Source organism: Felis catus, chromosome C2, assembly GCF_018350175.1.
Source record: "Felis catus isolate Fca126 chromosome C2, F.catus_Fca126_mat1.0, whole genome shotgun sequence".
Classification (NCBI taxonomy): Eukaryota; Metazoa; Chordata; class Mammalia; order Carnivora; family Felidae; genus Felis; species Felis catus.
The window spans coordinates 151,628,424-151,655,051 of record NC_058376.1 but is presented as its reverse complement, the minus strand read 5'-3'; the positions used below and the strand labels follow the sequence as shown (position 1 = coordinate 151,655,051).

Below are 26,628 nucleotides of genomic sequence, written 5' to 3'. Positions count from 1 at the left end.
AAGGCCCATGTTTTCACCAATATTTGAGACCCGCAAGATTCTCTGTGACTACACAGACAAGGGTATCATCATGCTAGGTGCCAGCACATACCAGCTATAATGTCCCAGGACCAGCATCAGGATGGGCATCCCTCCACCCACCGCCACCCACCTATCATTCGCTCAGGGAACATACGTAAGCCACGCTTCCCGAAGACTTCTGCATGAGATTCCCTCCCCATCCCCCATCTCCACCTCAAGGCTAATGGATGCCTCAGGTAAACTAGGGTGAAGGTCATATACTCAAAAGACAAAAATTAAGCACATTAATACTTTAAAATACTGCGTTTGTTATAATTTACTACCGTACCACTTCTCACACCCCCAGTGCTGCCTCTACCAGCTCACATGTATTGAACATCTACTATGTGCCAGGCATCAATTCTGCAGACTCTCAAACATAACAACATGTGTGTGACAACAGGAAAAAAATAATGCTGGCTCCATTCTTGATTCAACCATTTGCTTACTCCATGGCTTTGGGCAGCATTCTTCCCTTCTACCCCTCAGTTTTCCCTACCGGGAAATAGAAATGGCCTAGATGGCTGAGTACCCTTCCAACTTTGGGAATCCATGATTTTACTTCTTACTTAACTAGAACTTAACAGGTGGCAATCGCCAGAAGCCCGTTTAGTCTCTGGAGAGACTGTAGCCATGGGAAGCCTCTCTTATCGGACGCAGTCCATCTGTAAGGTCTTCCCACAGCCCTTGGCTGGCACCCTTTGAAATCTGGCTTCTGCCTGTATACCCATTTGGAAAAGAAGTGAGAGAGGAAAATCAAGGCATTCTGTGATTCTGTTGCTTCTGGCTCCAAAGCATCCCCAATCCCTTTTGTCCAAGTTCTCCCCCGTGAGAGGTTGTTCCTTGGTCACTATGGAGAAACAGGACTGGGCTTTGGAGCAGAATGGAATGGAATACTCATCAGAAGATGAAAGGAAACTTTTTTTTTTTTTGATCCCTATTTCATAGCGTTTGTCCCAAGGAAAACAGGGCAAGAACGCCAGCCAGTGGAACTCCGACGTGGGAAGTTCTAGACCGTGTAGTGATAACATCCCTGATGTGACCCTGGCACTCTGTGTAACATGGCAGAACACGAGCTCACCCCTCTGGAGTCGACAGCTGCATACATGATATCCATCCAGCCCTTAAATGTTGCCTGTAACGAAAGCAGAGAAACATGAACACAGAGACTTGCTACCTACAGATGAGTGCCGTAAAGCAGCAAGCGAGGCCCAGTGGGCAGATGCGTCTGAGACGACGCCCCACCCTTCCAGGACGGAATGGCCAGGTGAGAGAGAATTCCTTTCCTTTACAAAGGAATTCAGACTATGGGTGTCTTGTGGGGTTTTTTTTTTCTTCTTCATTTATACAAAATAAAGAGTTTTTTTTTTTTTAAAGAAATCCCTGCCTTAAAAATTTCTGGAGGAGCTGTGTTAAAGCTTCTGGAAAGTGCCTGGCTGAGGCTTCCCTCGTGCCTCATGTTTGTGCTGTTCAAGCCCTGGCAACCGTGGTTTGACCAGAGGACTGACTTCCAACAAAGAAGTGCCGCTTAGCAACTGAGTCTCCGCTCCTGTTTGGCTCTGGAGAGTAAGGCGCCATACGGGACAGGGTGAGAGGTGTACACGGCCTTGCGTGGAGGTTGAGGCTCAGTAAACGAGAAAGTTGGAGACACTCAGTGGGGGGCAGTTCCAGAGGGCACTGGCTTCCACATGAGGAACTGGGATTCGATTCCACCAGCTCAATGCAGTCACTGTGCTTTTCATTAACCCGAGAAACGATGTATGCTTCTTTTAAGGTTTCTCTCCTCGGAGTGAAAAATATACCAATGGCACTTACCACTTGCAAGAGGGCAAGGTAGGCCATTCCCACATTGTCAAAGTTGACCGGCGGGGTGACCCAAGAGAAATTTCCACTTTCGCATTGACTTTGGTTTGCCACAACGCTGTAATTTATAACTGAGTTTGTATCTGATACATTAATGCATCTTCCAAATTTTCCAGAGAAGAAGTTTACTCCCAGGATACAAAATATGAGCCAGAAAATGAGGCAGACAAGCAAAACATTCAGAATGGCAGGTATGGCACCGATGAGAGCATTGACGACCACCTTAAAAAAGAAAACGGAAGAAAAAGTAGGATTCACCAAGCTCTGCATCTCAGGATGGGCCTGATGTGCAGGACTGGACCTCTTAGGGTCTGTCTTTACTTTCTACCCTCAAACTCCCAACCCCGCATCCTAGGACAAGCCCTGCTCTCGGCTCCATACGGACCCGTTTCTCTTGTCACTGAGGATCACTTGAGAAGTGTCCTCTGATGACAGTGTCACAGACCTATGGGACACCTGCCCTAGGATTGAAGGAAAGCCGGAACCCATCTTGCCTACCACAGAATGCACGCTACGTCCTAAATTTTTCATCTCTCAAATTCTAGACAGCGCGTCGGGTAGGAAGGAGTCCAGAAACAGCTTGACGATTTAAGGGAAGCCCAGCCCAAGAAGAATGATTGGTGTTTCCACCTCTCCCTGACAGCTGACCTTCCTCCCCTTTGCTGAAGAACGTACCTTCATTCCTTCAAACTGGGACAGTGCGCGCAGGGGCCTCAGTGCTCGTAGAGTCCTGAAGGACTTCAAGCTCTTTAGGTCGATGAGACTGGTCACAGAGACCTGGTGGGAAGAGAGGCGATAGGTAGTGTACCTGACTTGGCTCCCAGGGAAGCCAGTGGGGGGCTGGTAGCCCTCATTCCGAGAGGCAGACACAGGGTGTCCTCAGTGGATTATCCAGAAACAGAAGCCAGCCAGCCTTCTAGAAGTCGGAAGACAAGTGAAGAGGCTATTTTTGCTCCAGTCTGCCAAAGCTACAACCCATGCAGGTGAGGGCAATGCACTTACATGATTTGTTTAATGAAAGACGAAGAAAAGTGAGAAATTGTTAAAGGAAACCAAAGGACATGACACAATGATGTGTCACTTAGGGTCCTGAATTGGATCCTGGACTAGGGGGAGGTGAGGGAAGGTGACACAGGTGGATAGAAAGAAGTAACCATAAAGGACCTTATTGAAACGATTGACAAAATTAGAAAATGTGTATGGATCTCACTATTGAGTCATGTTAAATTTCCTAACTTTGATAATTGTGCTGTGACCATGTGAGACGATTTCATTGTTCTCAGTCAATACACACTGGAATGTTTAGGGGTAAAGAGGTGTGGTGCCTGCAACCTAATCTCAAGCAGTTTAGCAAGAAAAATGAAGAGAAAAGGACAAAGCAGATGGGGTGAAATGTTAACAACTGGTGAATCTGGGGAAAGAGTATAAGGGGTTCTTTAGGCTGTTTCTTGCAACTTTTCCGTAATATCCTCAAATATCCGTTTCAATATCAAAATTAAAAGTTGCAATGAAATAATAAATTGTTTGCTAGTATTTCCCCTCACTCAGTTAAATTTGGGGGGGAATTCAATCCAATTTTCTCTCCCAACACACTTCTTCCCAATGAGTCAGGACTAAGGACTGGAAAGCTCTATAAGCACACTAAATTGAAACTTAAATATAATGAGCTTAAGTTGCACACCACCATTTGTGGATTCCAGTCACTCTCATCGATTATGCAGAGGCTCAGCTTGCAAGACGGGTTGCTCAGCGGGACAGGAAGTGAGTTATCCTACAACTGACGATGCGGATATTAGAGTTCGCTATTATCTAAAACCATTCCCCACTAATCCTGCCAATCTCATCGTAGTAGTAAAATACTGGCAAATTCAGAGAAAGTAAGTGAGTTGGTATGGCAGAATGACAAAATTTTTAAATGGGTAATTCAGCTTTTAAAAAATTATCGATTCAGGGGCGCCTGGGTGGCTCAGTCGGTTAAGCGTCCGACTTCAGCCGGGTCACGATCTCGCGGTCCGGGAGTTCGAGCCCCGCGTCGGGCTCTGGGCTGATGGCTCAGAGCCTGGAGCCTGTTTCCGATTCTGTGTCTCCCTCTCTCTCTGCCCCTCCCCCGTTCATGCTCTGTCTCTCTCTGTCCCAAAAATAAATAAACGTTGAAAAAAAAATTTAAAAAAAAAAATAAAAAATTATCGATTCAAAATGCTCTTATTTATAAAGGTTTCCTAAAATAGGCTGTTTGTTTGTAACGGCACTGCCTGTCGGGAGAGTTATTTCAGCAGCTTTTCCACAAATACTCCTTCTACCTGGTTCCTGGCAAGAGGGAAAAGAAAGGCACAGCTCAACGGTTCTTCTGGCTTTACCCAGTAGCTGTTATGGGTGGGGAAGAAGGGTCCCTAGAGGGACATTGTACACCTCTTCCCCTGGAATCCGATCCCCAGTCTCCGTTCCACTAGATTCAGAAGCACTGATGAGACGCAGACATAAAAACACCCGCATTCTTTCCCACTCTACAGTCTTTCTGGTGCTTTTTATCTTATCTTTTTTTCCTATCTAGCTTGCATTTATCAGTCCGCACCGTGTGAACAGTCACCATTTCGATACATATCTTTTTTTCCTTGTGGTTTATTCCTTTTAACTGTTGTAAAATATTACAGTATATAAATATTCATATTTTATGGATCCATTCCCCCTTGGTGAGTATCTAGGTTATTTCAATTTCTTTGCTGCTATGAACAAACTGGACAGCTGTATGCATTTTTCCTGCCTACGTACTCAAGAATTTTCCTTACATGTCTAACTAGAAGTGGTATTTCTGGAGAGTAAATTACCAATTGGGCTCATTTGCAATTTTACTTAATAGTGCAAAATTTTTCTGGGGCACCTGGGTGGCTTAGTTGGTTAAGTGTCTGACTTTGGATTTCAGCTCAGGTCATGATCCCAGGGTTACAGGATCGAGCCCCACATCAGGCTCGGTGCCGAGTGTGGAGCCTGCTTGGGATTCTCTCTCTCCTTCTGTCCCTCTGTCCTGCTCTCTCTCTCTCTCTTAAAATAAAGAAATAAACCTTTTTAAAAAATACTGCAAAAATGTCCCTGAAATTTTATTACATTAGTAGCAGTGATTAGAGATTCCATTTTCTTATATCTTTCTAAGTATTAGAGATTATCCAACTTTAAAATTTTTGTCAGTCTGATGAGTAACACAGTTTCTCATTTTACCATGTACTTCTGTGCTAATTGGTGATGCAGCTAGTATGTATTTCTTCATATATTTATTACAACTTGAGTTCCTTATGTGAATTACCTGTTTGCATCCTTCTCCCATTCTTACATTGGGTTGTCTTTCTCTTGTTGAGGTGTAGGGAGTTTTTTATACTATGGATAATAATTTTCTGTTATGTATATGGCAAATACTGTCTCCAGGCCCTAGCCTGTCTTTATAATTACAATTCTACTGAATAAAAAACCCAGAAGTTTTACATTTTGGGATAGCTGAATTCAATTATGTTCTTGTGGTTGTGTTTGTATTTTTCTTTTTACATACATTTTTTTTTTTAAGTCCGACCATTTATTTTGAGAGACAGAGTGCATGCAAGCAGGGGAGGGGAAGAGAGAGAGGGAGAGAAGATCCCACGCAGGCTTCTTGCCGTCAGTGCAGAACCCAGTGCAGGTCTCCAACTCACGCACTGTGAGATCATTACCTGAGTCGAAATCCAGAGTTGGATGTTTAACCGACTGAGCCACCCAGGCGCCCCTCTATTTTTCTACTTCAAAATTATAAAGATCATTTTACACAATGCTGATTAACAAGCAGTGTCAAAGGATTATTCACAGACATTCTCTTATTTCATCTGCACAATAATTTTCTGAATTAAGTACATTTTATATCACCTACCATGTTACAGACAAGGAAACCCAAAGCCCAGAGGATTAACAACTTACTTCAAGTGGAATTGGCGTTCACACCCTGGCCTATGTGATGCTACAGCTAATAATAGCAATAGTGGACCACACTTATCCAGTGCCTTGTCTGGGATTTATAAAGCATATAATTATAAGATTATTTCTTTCCTCGTTCTACTCATTTTTGTTCCGTTCATTTTGTTATCAAGGTTATACTTGTCTCATTAAGTAAAGTTTGTAAGCTTCCTCTCTTTTCTTATTCTTTGTAACAATTTGAATAAGGTTGGGGGTAACTGCCTATCTTAGTTCAGGCTACTGTAACAGAATATCGTAGCCTGGGTTGCTTATAAATAATGGAAATTGATTTCTCACAGTCTGGAGCTGGGAAGTCCAAGATCAAGGTGTCAGCAGAATCACTGTCTGGTGAGAGGCCACATCCTGGCTCACCTATTGCTTTCTTCTCCCTGTGTCTTCCCGTGACAGAAGGGGTGAGGAAGCTCTGTGGGGGTCTCTTTTATAGCAGCTGTAGTTCCATTCATGAGGGCTCTTCCCTCATAACCTCAGCTCGTAACCTAATAAACACCTCTAAATAGGAACACATTGAGGATTACGTTTCAACATATGAATTTTAGGGGATGCAAACATTCAGTATATAGCACTACTCCTTGAAAGTTTGATACAACTTGCCTGTAAAACCATCTCGGCCTGGTGCTTTTTTTGACAGTGTGGTATTGAACTACTGTTTTGGTATTTTAAATGGTTATTGTTAGATTTATGCTTTCCATTTTGTATCTGGTCAAATTTTGGCACTCGGTAAAAAGTCTATACTCTCATTTTTATTAACGTGAAGATTTATGTCAAAAGAAGGAAGCACTTTGCTTAAGGTTACACAGAAAAAGCACAGACAAGAGAGCTTTAGGATCAGTTTCCTGAGTTGAGGTCAGTGGACCACAGGTCCCTAGAATGGAGATGCCAATCATTTGTCCACTGTCTTATGGGTTCTTCACTATAAAAGAAGATAATGGATTCAGAATGATTTGCACCCTGGAAACTGACAGGGTTGACAGATGTGGATATATTTATTTCCTTTTATCATTCCTGTTGGAGCTCCCATAGCACTGCTGCCTTTCTAAAATGCCTGAACCACATGGCTACTTGTGTCCACCAATAATTTTTTTAATTTTTATTTAAACTCTAGTTAGTTAACATACAGTGCAATACTGGTTTCAGGAGTAGAATTCAGTGATTCATCACTTACATACAACACCCAGTGCTCATCCCAACAAGTGCCCTCCTTAACGCCCACCACCCATCTAGCCCATCTCCCTACCCACCTCCCCTCCAGCAACACTCAGTCTGTTCTTTATTGTTAAGAGTCTCTTATGGTTTGTTTCCCTCTTTCCCTTTTTCCCCCTTCCCATATGTTTATCTGTTTCTTAAATCCCACACATGAGTAAAACCATATGGTTTTTGTCTTTCTCAGTGTGACTTATTTCGCTTAGCATAATACACTCTGGTTCTATCTACATTGTTTCAAATGGCAAGATTTCATTCTTTTCATGGCTGAGTAATATTCCACTATGTACATATATACCACATCTTCTTTATCCATTCATGAGTCGACGGATGCTTGGGTGTGTCCACCAACATTAGCAACATTATGGTTCTCCAAATAGGTATGCTGACCACATGGTTTATGCACGTATCATGTCTACTTCTTTAAATAGCAGGGACAAAGTCTAACTAGTTAGCTCATGGTAGAAAGGATATCAATGTGAAAATCAAGGGCTTTAGAGTGAGGCTTCCTGGGTTTTTGAGTTTCACCTCCACCATTTCTAGCCAATCTTTGACACGTTTCTTAACTTCTCTATGACTTAGTTTCTTCCTGCGTATATGAGAAAAGTAATAGTGCCTACCGTACTGAGTGGTTGTGATAGCTAAAAGAGAGAATGCATGTGAAGCATATAGCAGAGTACCTGATACAGACAAAGCTTTTGATAAGTGTGATATACTATTATTAGCTTTAGCATCACACAGACCAAGGTGTGAGTCCCAGTGTCATCTGAAGCAAGTTGCTAACCACCTGAGCTTCAAAGTTCTTTGTCCGTAATCTGGTAGGTGATGTATAACTCTGCTTAAGCCAGAGCATTGATGTGCAGATTAAATGAAAGAAGGTTCTTATGTTGCTTGACAATCAAAAGGGAGACCAGCTTAGTCTACTGGCTTCTGACCTGCTTTGAGAAGTCTTCAGAGAAAATAGAAAGTTGGAAGGAGAAGGGTAGGACACTCAATATTATTCTAGGCATACATCAGACATAAGCAGGGCTTATGGAGAGAACTGGATGAGTCATCATGGAAAGGGCTGGGGTGGTGAGAATATGAAGTGCAGTGTGAAGAATGTGACCCAGAACAGACGGGACTGCTGATGGGTAGATGACGACTATTTGCAAGTACTGTGAAGAAAAATATTTTGGAGAGGCATCCATATAAGGCACACAGGAAAGGCAGCTCCCGTATGATGCCCACCCCTCCCCTCCCCCCAACCCTTGCCCGCATGGGACACAGAGATGGTAAACTTACAATTACAATGATGAAGTCAAGCCAGCACCAGACACTGGTGAAATACTTCCCAAATCCAAAGGCTACCCATTTTAGACCCATCTCCAGGATAAAAATGTATGTGAAAATATGGTCAGTACAATTAAGTAATGCTTGGATATTGGGTCGTTTCTCAAGGTGAATATCTTCAAATACCTGAAATGATAAAGCATAGCCATGGGCCAGGTTGAATATTTGCACAGGACTGCTTGAGGACTTTACTTTTTAATTTTTCTTCCTTATTTGAATAAACTAGTATCTCTTTTGGTGACAAGGCTTTGCTCAAAAGGTATTAAGGATGAAATGTCTCAGTGGAATCAATTCCTTGAGTAAGTAAAACCACAAGAAGGAAGATCCTATTTCTAGACTTCCATTGCCACAAGAGCTCCCTAGGTTCTCATCACTGACCCCTGAAATGTGAAAACATCTTCCTAACAGATCACCACACAATTTCCTGATCTTCCTGATCCTTCCAACTCTTGTCAACAATATCTTGCCAACGTTTCCAGAACCACTCAGTGAATTGTTCCATCTCTCTCATCCTCCTAGTGACTTTAGTAGCCCTATTCAGTGGCTCTCCATTGCCTGTAACACCTTAGGTCCAAACACCTTAGCTCCCACTCTAAATCCTGCCAACCCTGATGCCAACGACCTACCGCAAACAGCCTTACCACTTACCCCTGTGCTCACGATGGATGTGCTCATTTTTATGTGTACCAACACGTGCAAAAGTTGAGGAAGCTCTGGGCTAGTGTAAATTACTTTGAACGTGAAACATTCGTTCAGTGTGATCATGAAAATGAGACGCCTTAGCTTCTGAAGAGACCCTTTTTCATGCTACATGCAAGCATTTCCCTCATTCAAAGTGCATATGTGATTCTTCGGGGTCTATATAACTACGCTAAAAACTGAGAATGAAAAAAAAGAAGATAAGGGGACCTAGTACTGAACCTGTCAAGACATCTGGGCAAACACTGAAGGCCAAGAAAGAAATCGGTCCTCTTGTTGAGTACGAAGGTAAGCCCACGGCCCCATGGCCCTAGGGAACAATAATGCAAAAGAATAAAACAGTCTGACTTTCAACTCCTAGGTGGGCTTTGACTGGAGAAGACCCTCCACTTCCTCTTGTCCCCTGTCATCTCCTCATCATTTTTGAAGTCTCAGTTTGGCTGATATTTTCCATAGGAAACTGTCCTTCTTCCACCAAGAATGAGTTAGATGCCCATTCTACATGTCCCCATGTCATCCACTGCTTCTCTGAGTGTACCACTATGGTCCTGGTCTATAATTGCTTGGACCCCATCTGTCTTCCCTCCTAGATTCCCTGCTCCTGGAAGTCAGGGACTTATCTGTGTGTTTGCCTCTTAAAGACAGACAAATGGGAATGGTGTGGAAGCTCAGTTCCTCTGTCATTTTGGAAGCTGAGCAGCAAGCTGGCTCAGCAGATCTGTTTGCTCTGCAGAAGAGTAGGCCAATATTAGCAACTGAGCTTTGGAGGCTCCCACATTATAATGAGGACATTTCCTTGTCCAGGAAGCTCCCATTATTACACAGTTGTCCAGACCAGGGCTTCCCAAACTCTCATGAGTCCCAAAGCATCTAGGTTCTGATTTCAGCGGGCCTGGGGTGGGCCCAAGACTGCATTTCTAACAAGTTTGCAAGTGATACTAAGGCTGCTGGTCCACACAGCACAGACAGTGGCAAGAGACCAGATGTTTCCTGTCTTCCTTTCTCTGCAGATACGTTAAGTGGAACTAGACCCGAGTCCCTCTCCTCTAACCCTCAACATTGTGTGTTCAGTCTTGCCTTGTCCAACCTACACTCCTCTTAACATAACAAAGATGAGAACTAGAAGGAGGGTACCATGTCTCCCTGGCCTTCTGACAACACCGTGCTTTCCCACTGAGTAACACAGGGTTTGGTAGACACCAATTACCATTGTGGAATAAATGAAGAGCCCTATTACTTGAGTAAGGTAAATAGCCAGTGAAAATGTAAGCCCAGAAGACTTCAGGGGATCCTAGACCGAGGGTTCGCAACAGAAAGTGGGAGAGTTCTCTGATACGGTTTAGAAAAATTTATTTTTTTTTTCTTGAGAAATAATTTGTACTGCAAGTAGATAAATGGAGTCGGGTGCTGATCATAGGGTCTGGGGGGCCCCAGCGTGCACTCATCTGCTTTCACCTGGAGATCACACAAACGTAAAGCACTAGCCAGGAAAGCAGTGCTGACGAAGCAAGACATTTCCTTGTCCCTTCCAATGGCTAGTGACTTAATGTTCTGTGACCCCAAATCAATAAGGGAGAACCTAAGGTTCCATTCCCTTACATACCAAATAGTAAGAGAGTTTAGTTATATATTCTGTCCATTTTAAGGGAAAACACAAGATAGAAGGGGACAAAGGGAAAGAGAGAGAGAAACATGTAGGTAGTAAGGAAGAAGATACTATCACTCAAGGGTGGGAGGCAAAGAGCAGGCAAGGACCAAAAGGTGAGGAGAGAGAGCAGGAAGGATATATGCTATGGAGGCCAATGGATTTGGAGTTACTTCCAAACCTCACTGGGACACACCTGACACCTCAATCTAGAAGGATCTGCCATGTACATAAAGCAGTATCTCTTTGTTTCTCCTCCCAAGGGAACATGAGTGGTGGAAAATACCAAGACAACGGATTATATCCTCATCTGGTCCCTGTAGCCTTTCCCTCTTAATTTTTTACCTTTTGGAGAGCAGCTCTATGTTCTTCTGGAAAAGAGAGGTAGAAACATTGCTGTCCAGAGGAAGAAATATGTAGGATACAGTGAAAATGTCTAGAAATTCTCCCAGAATGAGGGACAGGCCTGGGGTCAAGGGCAGGCTCCAGTAGCCACTTTAAAGTGCTGATTTGAGTCACGCTTCCCCACAGGTAAAGTGCCTTTGGCTTGGGGACTTGGCAGTTGGAGCATGACTCTAGAAGTTGGGTAAAATCTTGCCCTTGAGGGGACCCAGCAGCAGAGATCCCGCTTCTGCCTTGTCTCCCCACATTCACAGTCCCATGTCAGAATGCAGCCCAGCTGCCTCGATCCCCAATGTCCCCACAAGACCGTGATAATTTACCAGTGCCCCACTGCTCAGCAGAATCACAAAGATAACAAAGCTCTCAAACCAACTGTGTTTCACTATTTGGTAGCAGGTTTTCCGCAGGTTCCACCAAATGATCCAGTGGGACTTTCTCTTGTCCGTGGCACAGCATGGGAAGCAGTGACCCAGGCCTGCAAGAAATAAGCAGTAGCATTATCTTTAGTGCCTGCCTGGAACTGTCTTAATAATCCTAACTCTTCATCCCTGCCTTTAGGTTTATCCCTTACCTTTGCAATTTTTCCCACTGAAGAAAGAGGTGAAGTCGTTTTCCAACCCCTCAGTTCCGGGCTTGGCCATATGACTTGATTTGGCCAATAGAGCAGAGTGAAAGCCACACATGCCAGGCCCGAGCTTCGGCCTTTACAGGCCATGCATGTTTCCACTTGCTCTCCAGGACCATTTCCATAAGAAAGGAATATTTGGGCCAGCCCACTGGTTTCAGGAGAAGGAGGATGGACATGTGGTACAGAACCAAGTGGCCCAGGCAAGCCCCGGCTAGGTTGGCCGGCTCCCAGTCATTACCACTCATACGAATAAAGCCAGCCAAAATCAGCAGAGATACCAGCCTAGATGAGCGGAATCATGTAGATGCACGTTCACTCTTGTGTGCCACTGGGGCTGCATGGCTGTTTGTTACACTGCAATTTCCTTTGGCAATAGTAAACTGTGTCCTAAGGACTGAGGGGAATGAGGTAAGGAGGGGCACAGGCTCTGTGAACCACCCAAACCACACAGGGGAGAATGTGATCCACTGTCGAGGTGCTTACACATAGCTGAACATTTGCCTTCAACACACACGAGCCCTCGGCATGAATCACATCACCCTTCTCCCCTTGTCTCCTCCGCCCATCCTCCAAGTCCTGTGGATGCTAATTTCACAGTGATCACAACATTCCACTCCCTTCCTCATCATCTTCCTAAGCAACCATGAGGTCTCCTCAGTCTGCCCCTGCCATCCTCCATTGTTTAGAACATCAATAGGTCAATCTCCCTGAAAGGTTATTTCTTCTTTTATGCCACCCCTCCCTTCTTGAAACCAACCTTTCTTCTCCAACTCCACTGTTGACAACCTGTGCATACCTCAAAGACCAGTCCAAATGTAAATCAGGAGAACGGTGATCTATTCCTAGCCTGACTTCTGACCCCGTGGGAAGTTGGGGGGCCGTCAAACAACCTGGAATATGTTTGAAACCATTCTTGGTGTCTTGTCTGAGACCAGTCTAGTGTCAAACTTATGGAGAAATTTTTAATTTTTAGATTCATTCATTCACTTAAGTCCCTATCTATCTATCTATCTGTCTATCTATCTATCTATCTATGTTGAGCCCATAATCTAGGAAAGATTCCATTCTCACCCTAGAGATACAATATTAAGTCACTGCCTATGTTTTTAAGGACCTCACAAGAGAGACAGACACAAATAAATTCCCCACATGAATATAGGAAATAATAAAGGCACATAGGAACGAACCACTATAACTACTCAAGGAATCAGGAGAGACTGCATTTATTGATTGCTTATTATATGCCAGATACTCCTCTAGAAGGTGATTTACATTCACTCATTTAATACTAACAATAACCCTTTGCAGTAGATACTAGTATTATAGCCATCTTATAAATGAGGCACAGAGTGGCTAAGTAAATTAAGTCACACAGCTAGTAAGTGGAGAGGCCAAAATTAAGCTCAGGCAGTCTGGGTCCAGAGCCAAAGGTCCTAACTACAATGCTATCTTTCTTTCAGAGAAAAATCTTGAGGGATGGCAGGGCTCCATTCAACCCTGGTCAGGTTCCCTTTTCTACCACCTCGTCTACGTCCTGACAATGGATGTACTGGGGGTTAGAGAAAGTGGAAGACATATTGGCCCAGCGGGCTCTCTCGGAAAGTTTTCTGGAGTTTCTACCCCAGTTGTTAGGTTATATAAGTTGAGCCCACCTAAATCAAGAATTTCCTGAAATCTCCTTTGCCTGGATCTGATAATGGCCCCAAGAATTGATAGATGCCCTCTCTTCACTTTTGTCTCCAGTAGAAGTAGAAAGAAGGCATCTACAGAGCTTCCAAGAATAACAGAAATTCCCCCAAATGTTCTGCAAACTGGATGCAGGAATACTGCCACTTACCTTTGGGAAAACATCTCTCTGGTTCTTTTTTGGGAACCATTTCCGGTACCCTTGCAAAAGGATCCTGTGGATCAATGGTGCTACATTCTGAGAAAACACTGGTGGTATCAGACTTCTGCACATGAGGACAAAGGAAAAAGGGAATCATTTACCAAGACTGTCTCTCACCATGGTAGCACCTAATACCTTAGTGTGTGACATTTTAGGAATAAAGCTAGCTAGACAAAGATTCCAGGTATAGGGGTTTCTAGAAAGTGTCCCTCTCATGGGTGTTTTTAAAAAGTGCTCTGAGTAGCCCTGACATTAGGAGAGAATTTCCTAACTGCTCTCCCCTGGCTGAAAAAAGGCAAGGTATATGAAGATACAGTGTCTCAACCTTCCCGCCACCGCCTACAAATCATATCTCTGATACACTACCTAACTCCAAATAGGGAAGCTGGGTGATGAGGTGAAGGCTACTTTACTGAGACTAATTTTCAGCTCTCTCAATCCCTAGAAGAGTAGGCCTATGTTAGTGGCTCTCATTGATTTTTGTCTTCCAGGATACATTTTGACAATGTCTAGAGACACTTTTGATTTCACAACTGGGGGATACTATTTGCATCTAGTGGGTAGATGCCACGAATGTTGCCAAACATCCTACAGTAGACAGAAGAACCTACCACCACAAGGAATTATCGTGCCCCAAATGTCTTAGTGGAGAGGTTAAGAAACCCTGGCCTACACCTTTGCTTAAGATCGGACTCGGGCAATTGGTTCTGCATTAGTCTTGATAGCCATAGTGACCGTCTTAGAGAATGTGTATGGATAAGCCACAGGTTCCTCCTGGAAGCACCCTGGGAAAATTACCTTTCGGGTGTTCTGTGCTGACAGATAAATGTCACCTTCAGAGAACACATCAATTTCCACACTTTGAGCTCCTGGGCTGGTAGATGTCTTGGTCTCCTGAGGGAGTTCATAGGCCTGACACAGAGGAGGCCAATTAAGTACAATTAATATTCCTCCTGGACAGCTCACTTGAGATAAAACAAGTTTGAATTATGACGTCTTACTCCTTTTCTTTTCATTTCTTAAAACTCTCCTGGAGAAACTCCACACAAAATAATTCTGGGAAAACTACCATAGGAAACAGGTAATGAAACTTACCCAAAAGTCATTTAAGCAAAACAATATGGTTTTGGTACAAAATTCACCAAATAATTCAGAAGGGAATGGCTAAATAATAAATTATTTAAAAAGTGGTGCTGGTATAATTATCCCTGAAAAAAATAATATAATACAGAATGCAGTAAAAATAAAATCCATAATGATTTGATGTACTAATATAAAAATAGATGAGTAGAAAATGTTAGAAGAATAATTTGGAAAATAATTTTTTTTATTCTTTGGGGTACAGAGAGTTGATTTAGTGAAATAGAAAAGGGCCTAAAGAGACAAATGAAGATGTATTACTACAGAAAAATACAAAGTAAATTTTGTGTGACAACCTGTGGGTATATTCAAGAAAGATGTACAAAGTCATGCAGGTATATGTGATTACACCTTCAGGTATAATCAAGAAGAATGTCACGGTGTATGTAAATATTCCTGTGACTCTGACACTCTAACGTCATAATTTAAGAACACTTCTCCCTTTTGAACACATGAATGGACACATTACACACACACACACACACACACACACACACACACGAAACACAGGTAAATGTATCTATGGACCAGACACAGAACAGAAATATGAAGTAGTAACAATTTAAAGTGTGTAGCAGAGAGGGGCGCCTGGGGGGGTTCAGTCGGTTGGGTGTCTGACTTCGGCTCAGGACATGATCTCACGGTTTGTGAGTTCGAGCCCCGCATCGGGCTCTGTGCTGACAGCTTGGAGCCTGGAGCCTGCTTCAGATTCTGCGTCTCCTCCTCTCTCTTCCACTCCAACGCTCATGCTCTGTCTCTCTCTGTCTCTCAGTCATAAATAAACATTAAAAAAAAAAATTAAAGTGTGTAGCAGAGAATGATAACTAAAAGTGCCCCATATGAGGAAGGGAACCACAGCTATGTCCAAAGCGTGAAACTGTGGACTGGGTTGAAGTTCTTGCACTTAAGAGAGAAGGCCAAAACAAGTTGTTGTCAATGCTTGGAATTACAATTATACACAGCTGCCTATCTAGGGAGGCAGAAGGAAGGAAGGCCTCAGCAATAAGACCTGAGTAAAGGGACCCACTGGATCTGAAATACGCCTAGTGTCACTATTAGACAAGAACCTCCGGTTGGCAATTTAAGACTTGGTTCTGCGCTGGTTGCCCCAGAAGTATCTATTAAAGACATCACAGAACTTAGACTGCAGAGGGAGCGACAGATCCTCTCACTAAAGATGAAATTTTAAACGAAGACTCCGAAATACAGGAGGAGACAAACAAATCAGTAGCCCTGTAAATTAACTACTAGGAGGTGGATTTACCTGAGAAAAAAACCGAAATCATATAATAATCTGGAAGTGTCATCAAAATGAGTAAGTTTAGGATTTAATCAAAAGTATACAGAGTTTCACTTCCTGAATGGCAATGTAAGGAGCTCTGTGGACATGTTCTCCAGAGAAATGAGCCTAAGTGGGGAAAAATATTTTTAAGAAATCACTTAGAGTCTCTGGAAATTGTCCTAAGGGCATACAGCAAAGGAAGAAACGTTTATTCAAAAAAATCTTCAGAATTCAGGAACAGCAGCAGGAGCCCATGGCAATCGAGCCATGATTTCCCCTCTCCCTCTCACCTTCCAGCTCAGTTTGATGGGAGCCTTACTCGAGGCAGCTGTGACAAAGATGAGGTTCCCTCTACCCTCAGCCCCCAAGGAAGGGATATGTATCTTATCAGCAGGTGGAGATCACTAGCTTTTCTTATCCTCTCCAATGCGGAGTTGACGAGGCCACGTTCCTGGAGAATGTGGCCAAGAATTTGGGCTCTCTTTTTCAAACCAGTCTCCTAGGACAGAGACTATTCCAGGCTCCCCAGCTTGAGAATACTGGAATCCTGATAAGCCTCACGCCAGCAAAGAGGTTCCCTCTTTTTACAAAGAGGGAAGCTGAGAAGATGTGAGACTACTGCCCCTCCAAGCACTTGCATTAGTAGCTAAGGGCTTTTGTCTATGGAAGGAGGCATTCCATAAGAAACAAGAACTTTGAAGCTCTCCACAAAAGAACCGACTTTATCTGACACAATGTGAGGGAGTCCAAGCCTAAGGGTATTCTTGAAAACAACGGAGATTTTGATGGTAAGCAAGTGAGAAGAGACTGGTAGCTCTACATTAAAAGCAACAAACTCTAACTACTTTGGATGTAAATCTTAAAAAATAAAAAAATAAATTTAAAAAAAGCAACAAACTAAACCACAGGTCAGCAAGTTCGCCACAGAGAACCGAGGAAAGAGACAACTGAGAAGACTCTCCCTGGGTTGGGGGCGGAGGGGAGGGACCTGAGTGGCTCAGTCAGTTGAACATCTGACCTCGGCTCGGGTCATGATCTCACAGTTTGTGAGTTTGAGCCCCACACTGGGCTCACTGCTGTCAGTCTGTCAGCGCAGATCCCACTTTGGGTCCTCTGTCCCCTTCTCTCTGCCCCTCCCTGGCTTGCGTGCCTCCAATAAATAAATAAATAAATAAATAAATAAATATTTTTTTAAAGAAAAAGAAGGAGGAGGAGGAGGAGGAGGAAGAGGAGGAGAAGAATCTCCCTGGGGTCAGAACAAATCTCCAAGACTGGCCGAATAAGTAAACCCTACCTGAATTTAATTAGGTCAGACTGCGGAGCAGTCAATGCCCTGTGGTATCCTCAAAAACAATAGAGCAATTAAGCCAGCAATTAGTTGAGCCTAAAATCTGGGTGTGACGCCATATATGGCAGACAGAGTAACAGAGAGATCGTGGAAAGAGATAGTCAAAGAGAGACCTACTAAAATAACTGTCATCCTGCAGTGACAGCCAGCAAACCCAAGGGTGTGCCCTCCAAAGTGGCACCAAAGACTTCACATTTGTGTGTGTGTGTGTGTGTGTGTGTGTGGTGAGGGGAGGTAGGGAAAGGAGGGAATAGACTTCACTAGAATAGTCTAGCCAAGTCGCCAAAGAATCCCTAGAGAGGAGAAAAGGGAATAAGTTCCAGGTCCACTACAATATATTAAAATGTCCAGTTTTAAACAGAAATTATAAAACATGGGGAAAAAAACCCAGGAAAGTATGACCCATACATAGGAAGAAAGCGGACAACATATACTGCCTGTGAGAGGGCCTGGAGGCCAGAGTTAATAAACAAAGAATACAAAGCAGCGAGTATACATATGTTCAAAGAATTTTTAACAATATTTAATAAATAAGGGATGCTATGATAACAATGTATAATCAAATACAGATTATCAATGAAGTGAGAAAAGTTATTTAAAAAACAATAAAAATTCGGGGCGCCTGGGTGGCTCAGTCAGTTGAGCGTCCGACTTCGGCTCAGGTCATGATCTCACGGTTTGTGAGGTCGAGCCCCGCGTCGGGCTCTGTGCTGACAGCTCAGAGCCTGGAGCCTGCTTCAGACTCTGGGTCTCCCTCTCTCTCTGCCCCTTCCCTGCTCATGCTCTGTCTCTCTCTGTCTCTCAAAAATGAATAAACCTTAAAAAAATATTTTTTAAAAACCAATAAAAATTCTAGAGTTGAAATGTGTAATAACAGAAATGAAAAACTCACTAAGTTGAGCAACACTACATCTGAACTGGCAGAAGAAAGAATCAGTGGACTTGAAGAGGGATCAGTACAGATTGTACAATCCAAAGAGCACAGGAAAGAAAGAAGAGAGAAAACCTAAAGGAAACTCAGAGGAATGTAGGACACTATTAAGCACACCAACCACAAAGAAAGGAGAGAGAGAAAGGAGCAGAATAATGGCTGAAGACTTCCCAATTTTGACCAAAAATATTAATCGACACCTTTAAGAAGCTCAGAAAACTCAAAATAGGATAAACACAAAGGGATCCAAACATAGATATACCATAGTAAAAATGCTGAAAGCCAAGGACAGAGGAAATATTGAAAATAGCAAGAAAGAAGCCATTCATCATGTACCATGGGATTCCAACAAAAGTAACAGCTGACTTCTTATTAGAAACAATGGAGACTAGAAAGCAGTGGAATGATAGGCCGTGAGTGCTGAAATTAAAAAGCAAATGTGAATCAAGATTTTATTATCCAGCAAAACTATCTTTCAAAAATGAAGGTGAAATAAAGACATTCCCAGATTAACAAAAAGGAAATTCTTGGCTAGCTGACCCACCTTACAAAAAAATGCTGAAAAAGATCTTTCAGGCTGAAAGGAAGTGATCCTAAATGATAGAAAAATTGCACACAAGAGAGCAAAGAGCGGAGGTAAAGGTAAGTCTGTAATTATAAAAGGTGAGAAAAATGCGTATTTCTTTTCTTCCCTTCTGATTTCAAAAGAAATCGTCTGAAACAGTTTAAAATTAACGTATTTTTGGACATGTAACATATAAAAATAAAATATATGTGAGAATAATAATACCAAAGAGGCAACCAGGAGCAAAGTTTTATTGTAGTAAGGATATGACACCTGAAGGTAACTCACATTCACAGAAACAAATGAAGAGAGCTAGAAATGATAAATGAGAAAATTAATAAACTCTATAAATAGATACTTGTTTTCCTTCTTTTCTCAGCTTCACTAGTAAACATATAATTATATAAAGCAACGATAAAAATGTATTGTGTTTTTAACATATATGAATGTAATATGTATAATAAAAATAGTACAAAAATGTGGGAGAGGGAACAGAGATACACATGAGTAATGTTTCTGTACCTCATTAGAACTAAGTTAACTTATCAGACATCAATTCTGAAGAAGTTAGATGTATGTGGCAGCTCCTAGAGCAATCAATAAGGAAGTAACTCAAAAAATGATGTGAAAGTCGTTAAAGGAATTAAGATGTTATATTAGAAAATACTCAAATAGGGGCGCCTGGGTGGCGCAGTCGGTTAAGCATCTGACTTCAGCCAGGTCACGATCTCGCAGTCCGGGAGTTCGAGCCCTGCGTCAGGCTCTGGGCTGATGGCTCAGAGCCTGGAGCCTGCTTCCGATTCTGTGTCTCCCTCTCTCTCTGCCCCTCCCCCGTTCATGCTCTGTCTCTCTCTGTCCCAAAAATAAATAAACGTTGAAAAAAAAATTAAAAAAAAAAAAAGAAAATACTCAAATAATGCAAAATAAGGCAATAAAGGAGGAAAAGAGGAATAAAAACACATGGAACTTATAAAAACAAAAAGTAAAATATTAGTAGATAAACTAGATCAATAATAATATTAAATGTGAATGGGTCAAAAAATACAATAAAAAAGGTAGAAAATGTTAGACTGGATAAGAAAACAAGATCCAATTATGTACTGTCTACAGAAGAGACATTTTAGATTCAAAGATACAAACAGTTCGAAAGTAAAAGAATGGAAAAAGCTATCATACAAGCAGAAGCCAGAATAAAGTTGTAATAGCTATATTAATATCATACAAAACAGAGTTTGAAACAAAAAAATTTACTAGAGATAAAGAGGGACATTTTATAATGATGACAAATCACTATATCAGAAAGATATAACATTTATAAACATGTATGCACCTAACAGAAGAGCCACAAAATATATGAGGCAAAAACTGACAGAATTGAAGGGAGAAATAGACACTTCAATAATAATAGTTGAAGACTTCAATAACCCATTTTCAAAAATGAATATAACAACTAAGTAGAAGATAGAAATAGAAGACTCGAACAACCTGATCTATCCATTATACTGAAAAGACACCTGTGGAACCCTCAACTCCAAACAGCAGAATATACATTCTTCTCCCATGCACACGGAACACTTCCAGGATAGACAATATGCTAGGCCATAAAACAAGCCTCAATAAATTTAAATGTATTGAATTTGTACAGACTGTGTTCTCTGATCATAATGAAATAAAATTGGAAGAACAAAAAGACACTTGAAAAATCACAACTAAGTGGAAATTAAACAAAACATTCCTAAACAACCAATTTGACTTGTAGTCAAATGAAAAAATCACAAAAGATATTAGACTTTAAGGCTGAAAGTATAAAAGACTTTAAGATAAATGGAAATAAAAATATTATATGCCAAAATTTGTTGGATACATGCAGCTAAAGTAGCACTTAGAGGGAAATTTATAGCTATAAATACCTACAATTAAAAAACATCTCAAATCAATAACCTAACCTTCCACCTGAAGGCACTGGGAGAGGAAGAGAAAACTAACTCAAAACAAGCATAAATAAGCATACAGTAAGTATTTGAGCAGAGATTCAGAAAATAATAGATATAATCAACAAAATCAAAAGTTGATTATTTTAAAAGATCAACAAAATTGACAAAACTTTAATAAGACTGACCAAGAGAAAATGAAAGATCAAATTGCTAAAATCAGGAACAAGAGGGGACATTGCTATCAACCTTATAGAAACCAAAAGGATTCCAAGGAAATATTATGATTAACTGTATGTTAACAAATCAGATAACTTCAAAAAAAGGACATATTCCTAGAAATACAAAAACTACCAAAACAGCCACAAGAAGAAACAGAAAATCAGAACAGCCCTGTAATTCCTATAACAAAGTAAACAGATTTAATTTGTAATTTAAAAACTTCTCACAGAGGGGCGCCTGGGTGGCTCAGTCGGTTAAGTGACTTCCGCTCAGGTCACGATCTCAGGGTTTGAGAGTCTGAGCCCCACATCAGGCTCTGTGCTGAAAGCTCAGAGCCTGGAGCCTGCTTCAGATTCTGTGTCTCCCTCTCCCTCTGCTCCTCCCCTGTTTATGCTTTGTCTCTCTCTCTCTCTTCCAGTTTCTGGTCTGACATGGAAGAAGGCGTGGAAGTCTCCACTCCATCCTAACATGTGAAAAGCTAAACGAACTGGAAAACCAATAACTCTTCTTAGAGCCATAAGAGAAATAAGTCCAGGGCAAATTATTGTCCCCCAAATTGGAGAGAAAGACAGGATAATACAGAGAATCACAATTTACCAAAGCGGAAGCCCGGGAGCAAAATCCTCCGTGGGAATCAGTCCCCGAGGAGGGAAACCTAAACTGTAATTGACAAACTGCTGGAGGCTCAGTGTGGACAAGTCTAAGAGATAAAAGTCCTAGGGGACCCAGTCAACAGAGGCCCCCACACGTTTGAGTTTTAACTCTTAGAGCTCTACCAGGTTCTCACAGTAAATGTAGGAGAAAAATCCACACTTGCTTCCAGCAGGGGGAGAGTAAAAGGAACCATTTTGAAACATGCTAGAGAATTTTATTCTTTTTTTTTTTTTTAATTTTTTTTTTCAACGTTTATTTATTTTTGGGACAGAGAGAGACAGAGCATGAACGGGGGAGGGGCAGAGAGAGAGGGAGACACAGAATCGGAAACAGGCTCCAGGCTCTGAGCCATCAGCCCAGAGCCCGACGCGGGGCTCGAACTCATGGACCGCGAGATCGTGACCTGGCTGAAGTCGGACGCTTAACCGACTGCGCCACCCAGGCGCCCCGAGAATTTTATTCTTAACAAGCCCTTCCCTCAAGAGAAACTAACCAGAGCCTAACCTGCTGGGGTTTTATCAGGACCTAACTGACCCGGGGGTGGGAAATACCCGACTCTAGCTCACCCTAGCCACACTGAGAAGCACTGTTCACGGTCCGGAAGCACAGGCTCACTAAAAGACTGAGATCTAATCATAGGACCACAGAGCTTCTTCATTCCCCTCAAACCTCACCAACACATTGATAAAGGCCCATTTAGAGCATTTCCATCTACCCAGCACATCATGTCTGATTCTGAAGAAAAAATAGAAGGCATACTAAAAGGCAAAAAATATAGGTTGAAGAGACAGGCAAGCATCAGAACCAGTCTCAATATGGCAGTGTTGTTGGAATTGCCAGACCAGGAATTTAAAACAGCTATGATTAAAATACTCAGGGCTCTAATGGACAGAGTAGACAGCATGCAAGAACACACAGGCAAATTGAGCAAGAGAGATGAAAATTCTAAGAAAAGATTTAAAAAATGCTAGAGATCTAACACATTGTAATAGAAATAAAGAATGTCACTGATGGGCCTATTAGTAGACTGGATACAGCTGAGGAAAGAATCTCTGAGCTTGAGGCTATCTCAGTAAACATCTCCAAACCTGAAAGACAAAGAGAAAAAATACGGGGGAAAAAAGGAACAGAATCCTTAAGACCTGTGGGGCACCTACATAGGTGAAACATACATGTAATGGGAATACCAGAAGGAGAAGAGAGAAAAGAACAGAATATTTGAAACAATACACACAATGTTCTAGCCTCAATTACAACTGATAATATTTGGATGGACCCTAGGACATCACGCTCAAGTGAAACAAGTCAGAGAAAGACAAATACAGCATGGTATCACTTATGTGTGAAATCTAGAAAAGCCAAATTTGCAGAGACAGAGAACGGAATGGTAGTTAACAGGGGCTGGGGGGTGGGGGGTGGGGGGAGTGGGTAGCTGTTGGTCCCAAAATACAAACTTTCAGTTAGAAGATGAATAAGGATATAATGTACAGTGTTGTGATTATAATTAATAATACTATGGTATATACTTGAAAGTTGCTAAGAGAGTAAACCTTAAATATTCTTACCACAATAAAGAAATAATTATGTGACATGATAGAGGTGTTAGCTAATACTATGGTGGTAATCATATTATAAGGAGGCCCATGTTAACCTGATACCAAAACCAGGCAGACACATTATAAGGGAAAAACCTAGGGATGCAAAATCTTTAACAAAATACTAGCCAGTTGGATGCAAATATACATAAGAGGATAATAATATACCATGCCCGACTAGGGATAATCCAAGGAATGCCTAAGTGATTTAGCATCCAAAATAAATGTTAAAAATGAGTATCCCAATAAATATAGGAAAAGTATTTCAGAAAAATCGATACACATTCATAATTTAAAAGAAAAATAAAACCTCCTGGCAAATGGAATGAAGAGAACTTCCTCCCCTAAGATCTTACTTAATGGGAAAAGACTTTACGTTTCTAAGACCAGGAGCAAGGCAAGGAATACATTCCCATGATTCCTATTCAACATTATACCAAAGGTTCTAACCAATGGAATAAGGCAAGAAAAAAAAAGCCCACATAAAAAAAAAAAGTTTTTATTTACAGATGAAATACTTATATGCCTAAAAAATTCTAAGGAAACTACAAAAAAGCTATTGGAATTAATAAGTCAGTTTACCAACACTGCAGGATAGATACAAAGTCAAAACACAAAAGCCTATTTATACCCATGTACTAATACCGAACATTCAGAAACTAAAATTTTGAAAATTACATTTACAATAACATAAAAATATTAACAGATAGAGCCAATTTGATTTTTGACAAAGATACCAAGTTGATTCAGTGGGATAAGAACAGTCTTTTCAAAATACGGTACTACAATCACTCATATATACAGGAAAAAATGACTCAACTCATATCATACACAAGAATTAAGTTGAAATGGATCATAGACCTGAACCTGAGAGTTAAACCTGTAAAATTCTCAAAGAAAACATACGGGAAAATATGTCCAGTTTGGGGTTATACAAAGATTTCTTAGAATGGAATGAAAACCCACGAACCATAGGAATAATATTGATGAGTGATACTTCACCAAAATTAAAAATTTCTGCTCACTGAAAGATACCGGGAAGAAAATAAAAGATGAACCACAGGCAGTTAGAAAATATGTGCAGTATTATACCTATCAAAGGACTTGTATCAAAATATGTAATCGACTCTTACAACTCAATAATAAGAAATAAAGATGGACAATAGATACTTTACCAATGAAGATATATTATGCAATATCATTATTTATCAGTGACATGAAACTTGAAACCACAATGAGATACCACCACAAACCCGTTACAATGATTACAATGATTGCTAATGGGAATGCAATATGCTACAACCACTGTGGAAAACTCAGGAATATTGAGACAGCCCAGCTGCATCCAGAATGAAGCCTGTAGTTGTTTATTTAGGGCTCTCAGCTCCCTGCCACTCCCTGACCGCCTCATCTCCCACCACTCCTCGCCTACTGGTCCCTTCAGAGACTTTGTTCTCACCACCATCTCCTTTTCTGTGCTGTTCAGTTCACTTCCCACGTTTCAGCTAATCCAAACGCTACGCTTCTTTTAGGGCTCAACCACAGTCACTTGATTCCCCTGTCACCCTGGCCCACTCTGATCTCGCTCCCCTCTGGACTCCTCTGCCACCTCTCCACCTCCGTACGTGCGGGACCACGATTCGAACCGGCACTAGGATGTGCACGCAAATACTGCATGGCGCTCAGAACAGGGCGGGCCACCAGTGCCCCATGGCAGCTCTCCCTTCATGTGACCTCTACGTCTACGTATGAAGCTTCGTACCTGTTTTCCAGCCTCAGGTGGTGCAACGCACTGTGCATTGATTTTTCCAGAAGATTCAAAATCATCCTCTTCCTCTGCAAGTGGGGCCAACCAAGTCCGGTCATGCTCCACACTCAAGGTCTTTGGTGCAGACGTGACTACACCGAACTCCTCCCAGGTCTCCGAGCCCCTTTTCACCCCTGCGACCAGTGGAATGATGTCTTTGCTTTTGGCAGGAGGGTCTCCCGACACCTCTTTTTGCTGCGGTAACGTTTGCCTCCTGCACCACGTGTGACAAAAACGCGCCAGAGTATGGATTACAAAGCAAAAAGCCCGGTGGAACCGATCCAGGGCTAACTGGACTTTGGTTTTTTTGGCCTCTCCATCCAAGCTTCCATCCCTCTCCTCATTACTGAAGGAATTGAGCAGCAAGGCAATGAAGAGGTTGAGTACCTGGGGCGGGGCGGAGGGAGGGGAGACACAAGGGGAATAGGAAGTTTAGCAGATGGGAAGATACAGTAGGTTTCCGGAGCAACTTCTCCCCCAAGACCCAAAACTAACTCAAATGAGAGTTCTACGTCCTTCTGGCTTCTAAGAAAGTTTACCTATAAAATGAATAAGAGGAGAAAAATTGAGGAAGAGAGCAAGGTAAAAGAAAAACGGAAGGGAAATGGTGCAAACAGCCCAAGTCTGGCTTGTCTACATACAAGCAACAGATGTTGTGAACCCTGGCCACGGTAAAGCAGAGCTGTGTGGCCATGTATATTCCTTGGGGATCCGTCGAATCCTGACCTTGGTTTTCCTGGAATTGCCCACAGGGATATGGGTCTGATGTCTCATACTGCCGTGGAGTCCTTTCCTGTTGGTACAGTTTGAGAGAGGATGTGCTTTGGGCAGGCTTTTTAGGTCCTGTTGCCTGAACCACAACAAAGTATTGGGACTGAGCCGGAGGGGTTGGAATCGAATCTGCGACTCTTCTGTTGAAGCTTGGATCAATTTAAATTCAGATCATCTCATCAGCTTCCTACTTGGGGTTTTTTTGCTGACACTTACACACCCTCCCATTCATCATCTTTACCTCCTCAAGCGCCTTTGTGGCTGTCACCCACTCAAAAATAGACTGCCTTCAGGAGGCGTATCTCATGAGCTCGAATGGGGCTCGTCACTCTCCCTCAGCTTCACCATAAGAATTCCCAACTGTGGATCTTTGCTCAAGCTTTTCTCTCTTTGCTAAGTCCACCTTGCCTCTTTTTTTTTTTTATAATTTTTTTTTTTTTTTGAGAGAGAGAGAGAGATTGTAAGCAGGGGAGGGGCAGAGAGAGAGAGGGACAGAGGATCCGAAGCACTCTCTGGGCTGACAGCAGCAAGAGTGATGTGGGGCCTGAAATCACAAACCGTGAGATCATGACCTGAGCTGAAGTTGGACACTCAACCGACTGAGCCGCCCAGGCGCCACCTCCTTGCCTCTTTAGTACCCTTCTCAAGTACTGTATCTTCCACACATCCTTT

General features: G+C 42.2%; 1 protein-coding gene across 3 annotated transcripts in view; it reads right to left on the bottom strand.

Moving 5' to 3' along the window:
- The window catches only part of SCN11A (sodium voltage-gated channel alpha subunit 11), a 144,271-nt gene that overhangs the window by 19,817 nt on the left and 97,826 nt on the right, over positions 1-26,628 (bottom strand). For all 3 annotated transcript variants that reach the window (XM_045037847.1, XM_045037845.1, XM_045037846.1), the window contains 8 exons: positions 25,141-25,572; positions 14,509-14,622; positions 13,660-13,774; positions 11,515-11,669; positions 8,401-8,574; positions 2,599-2,700; positions 1,876-2,145; positions 1,142-1,195 (listed from right to left, as the gene is read on the bottom strand). In XM_045037847.1, coding sequence (XP_044893782.1) covers positions 1,142-1,195; positions 1,876-2,145; positions 2,599-2,700; positions 8,401-8,574; positions 11,515-11,669; positions 13,660-13,774; positions 14,509-14,622; positions 25,141-25,572 — 1,416 coding nt within the window. The remainder of the gene's footprint in view (positions 1-1,141; positions 1,196-1,875; positions 2,146-2,598; positions 2,701-8,400; positions 8,575-11,514; positions 11,670-13,659; positions 13,775-14,508; positions 14,623-25,140; positions 25,573-26,628) is intronic.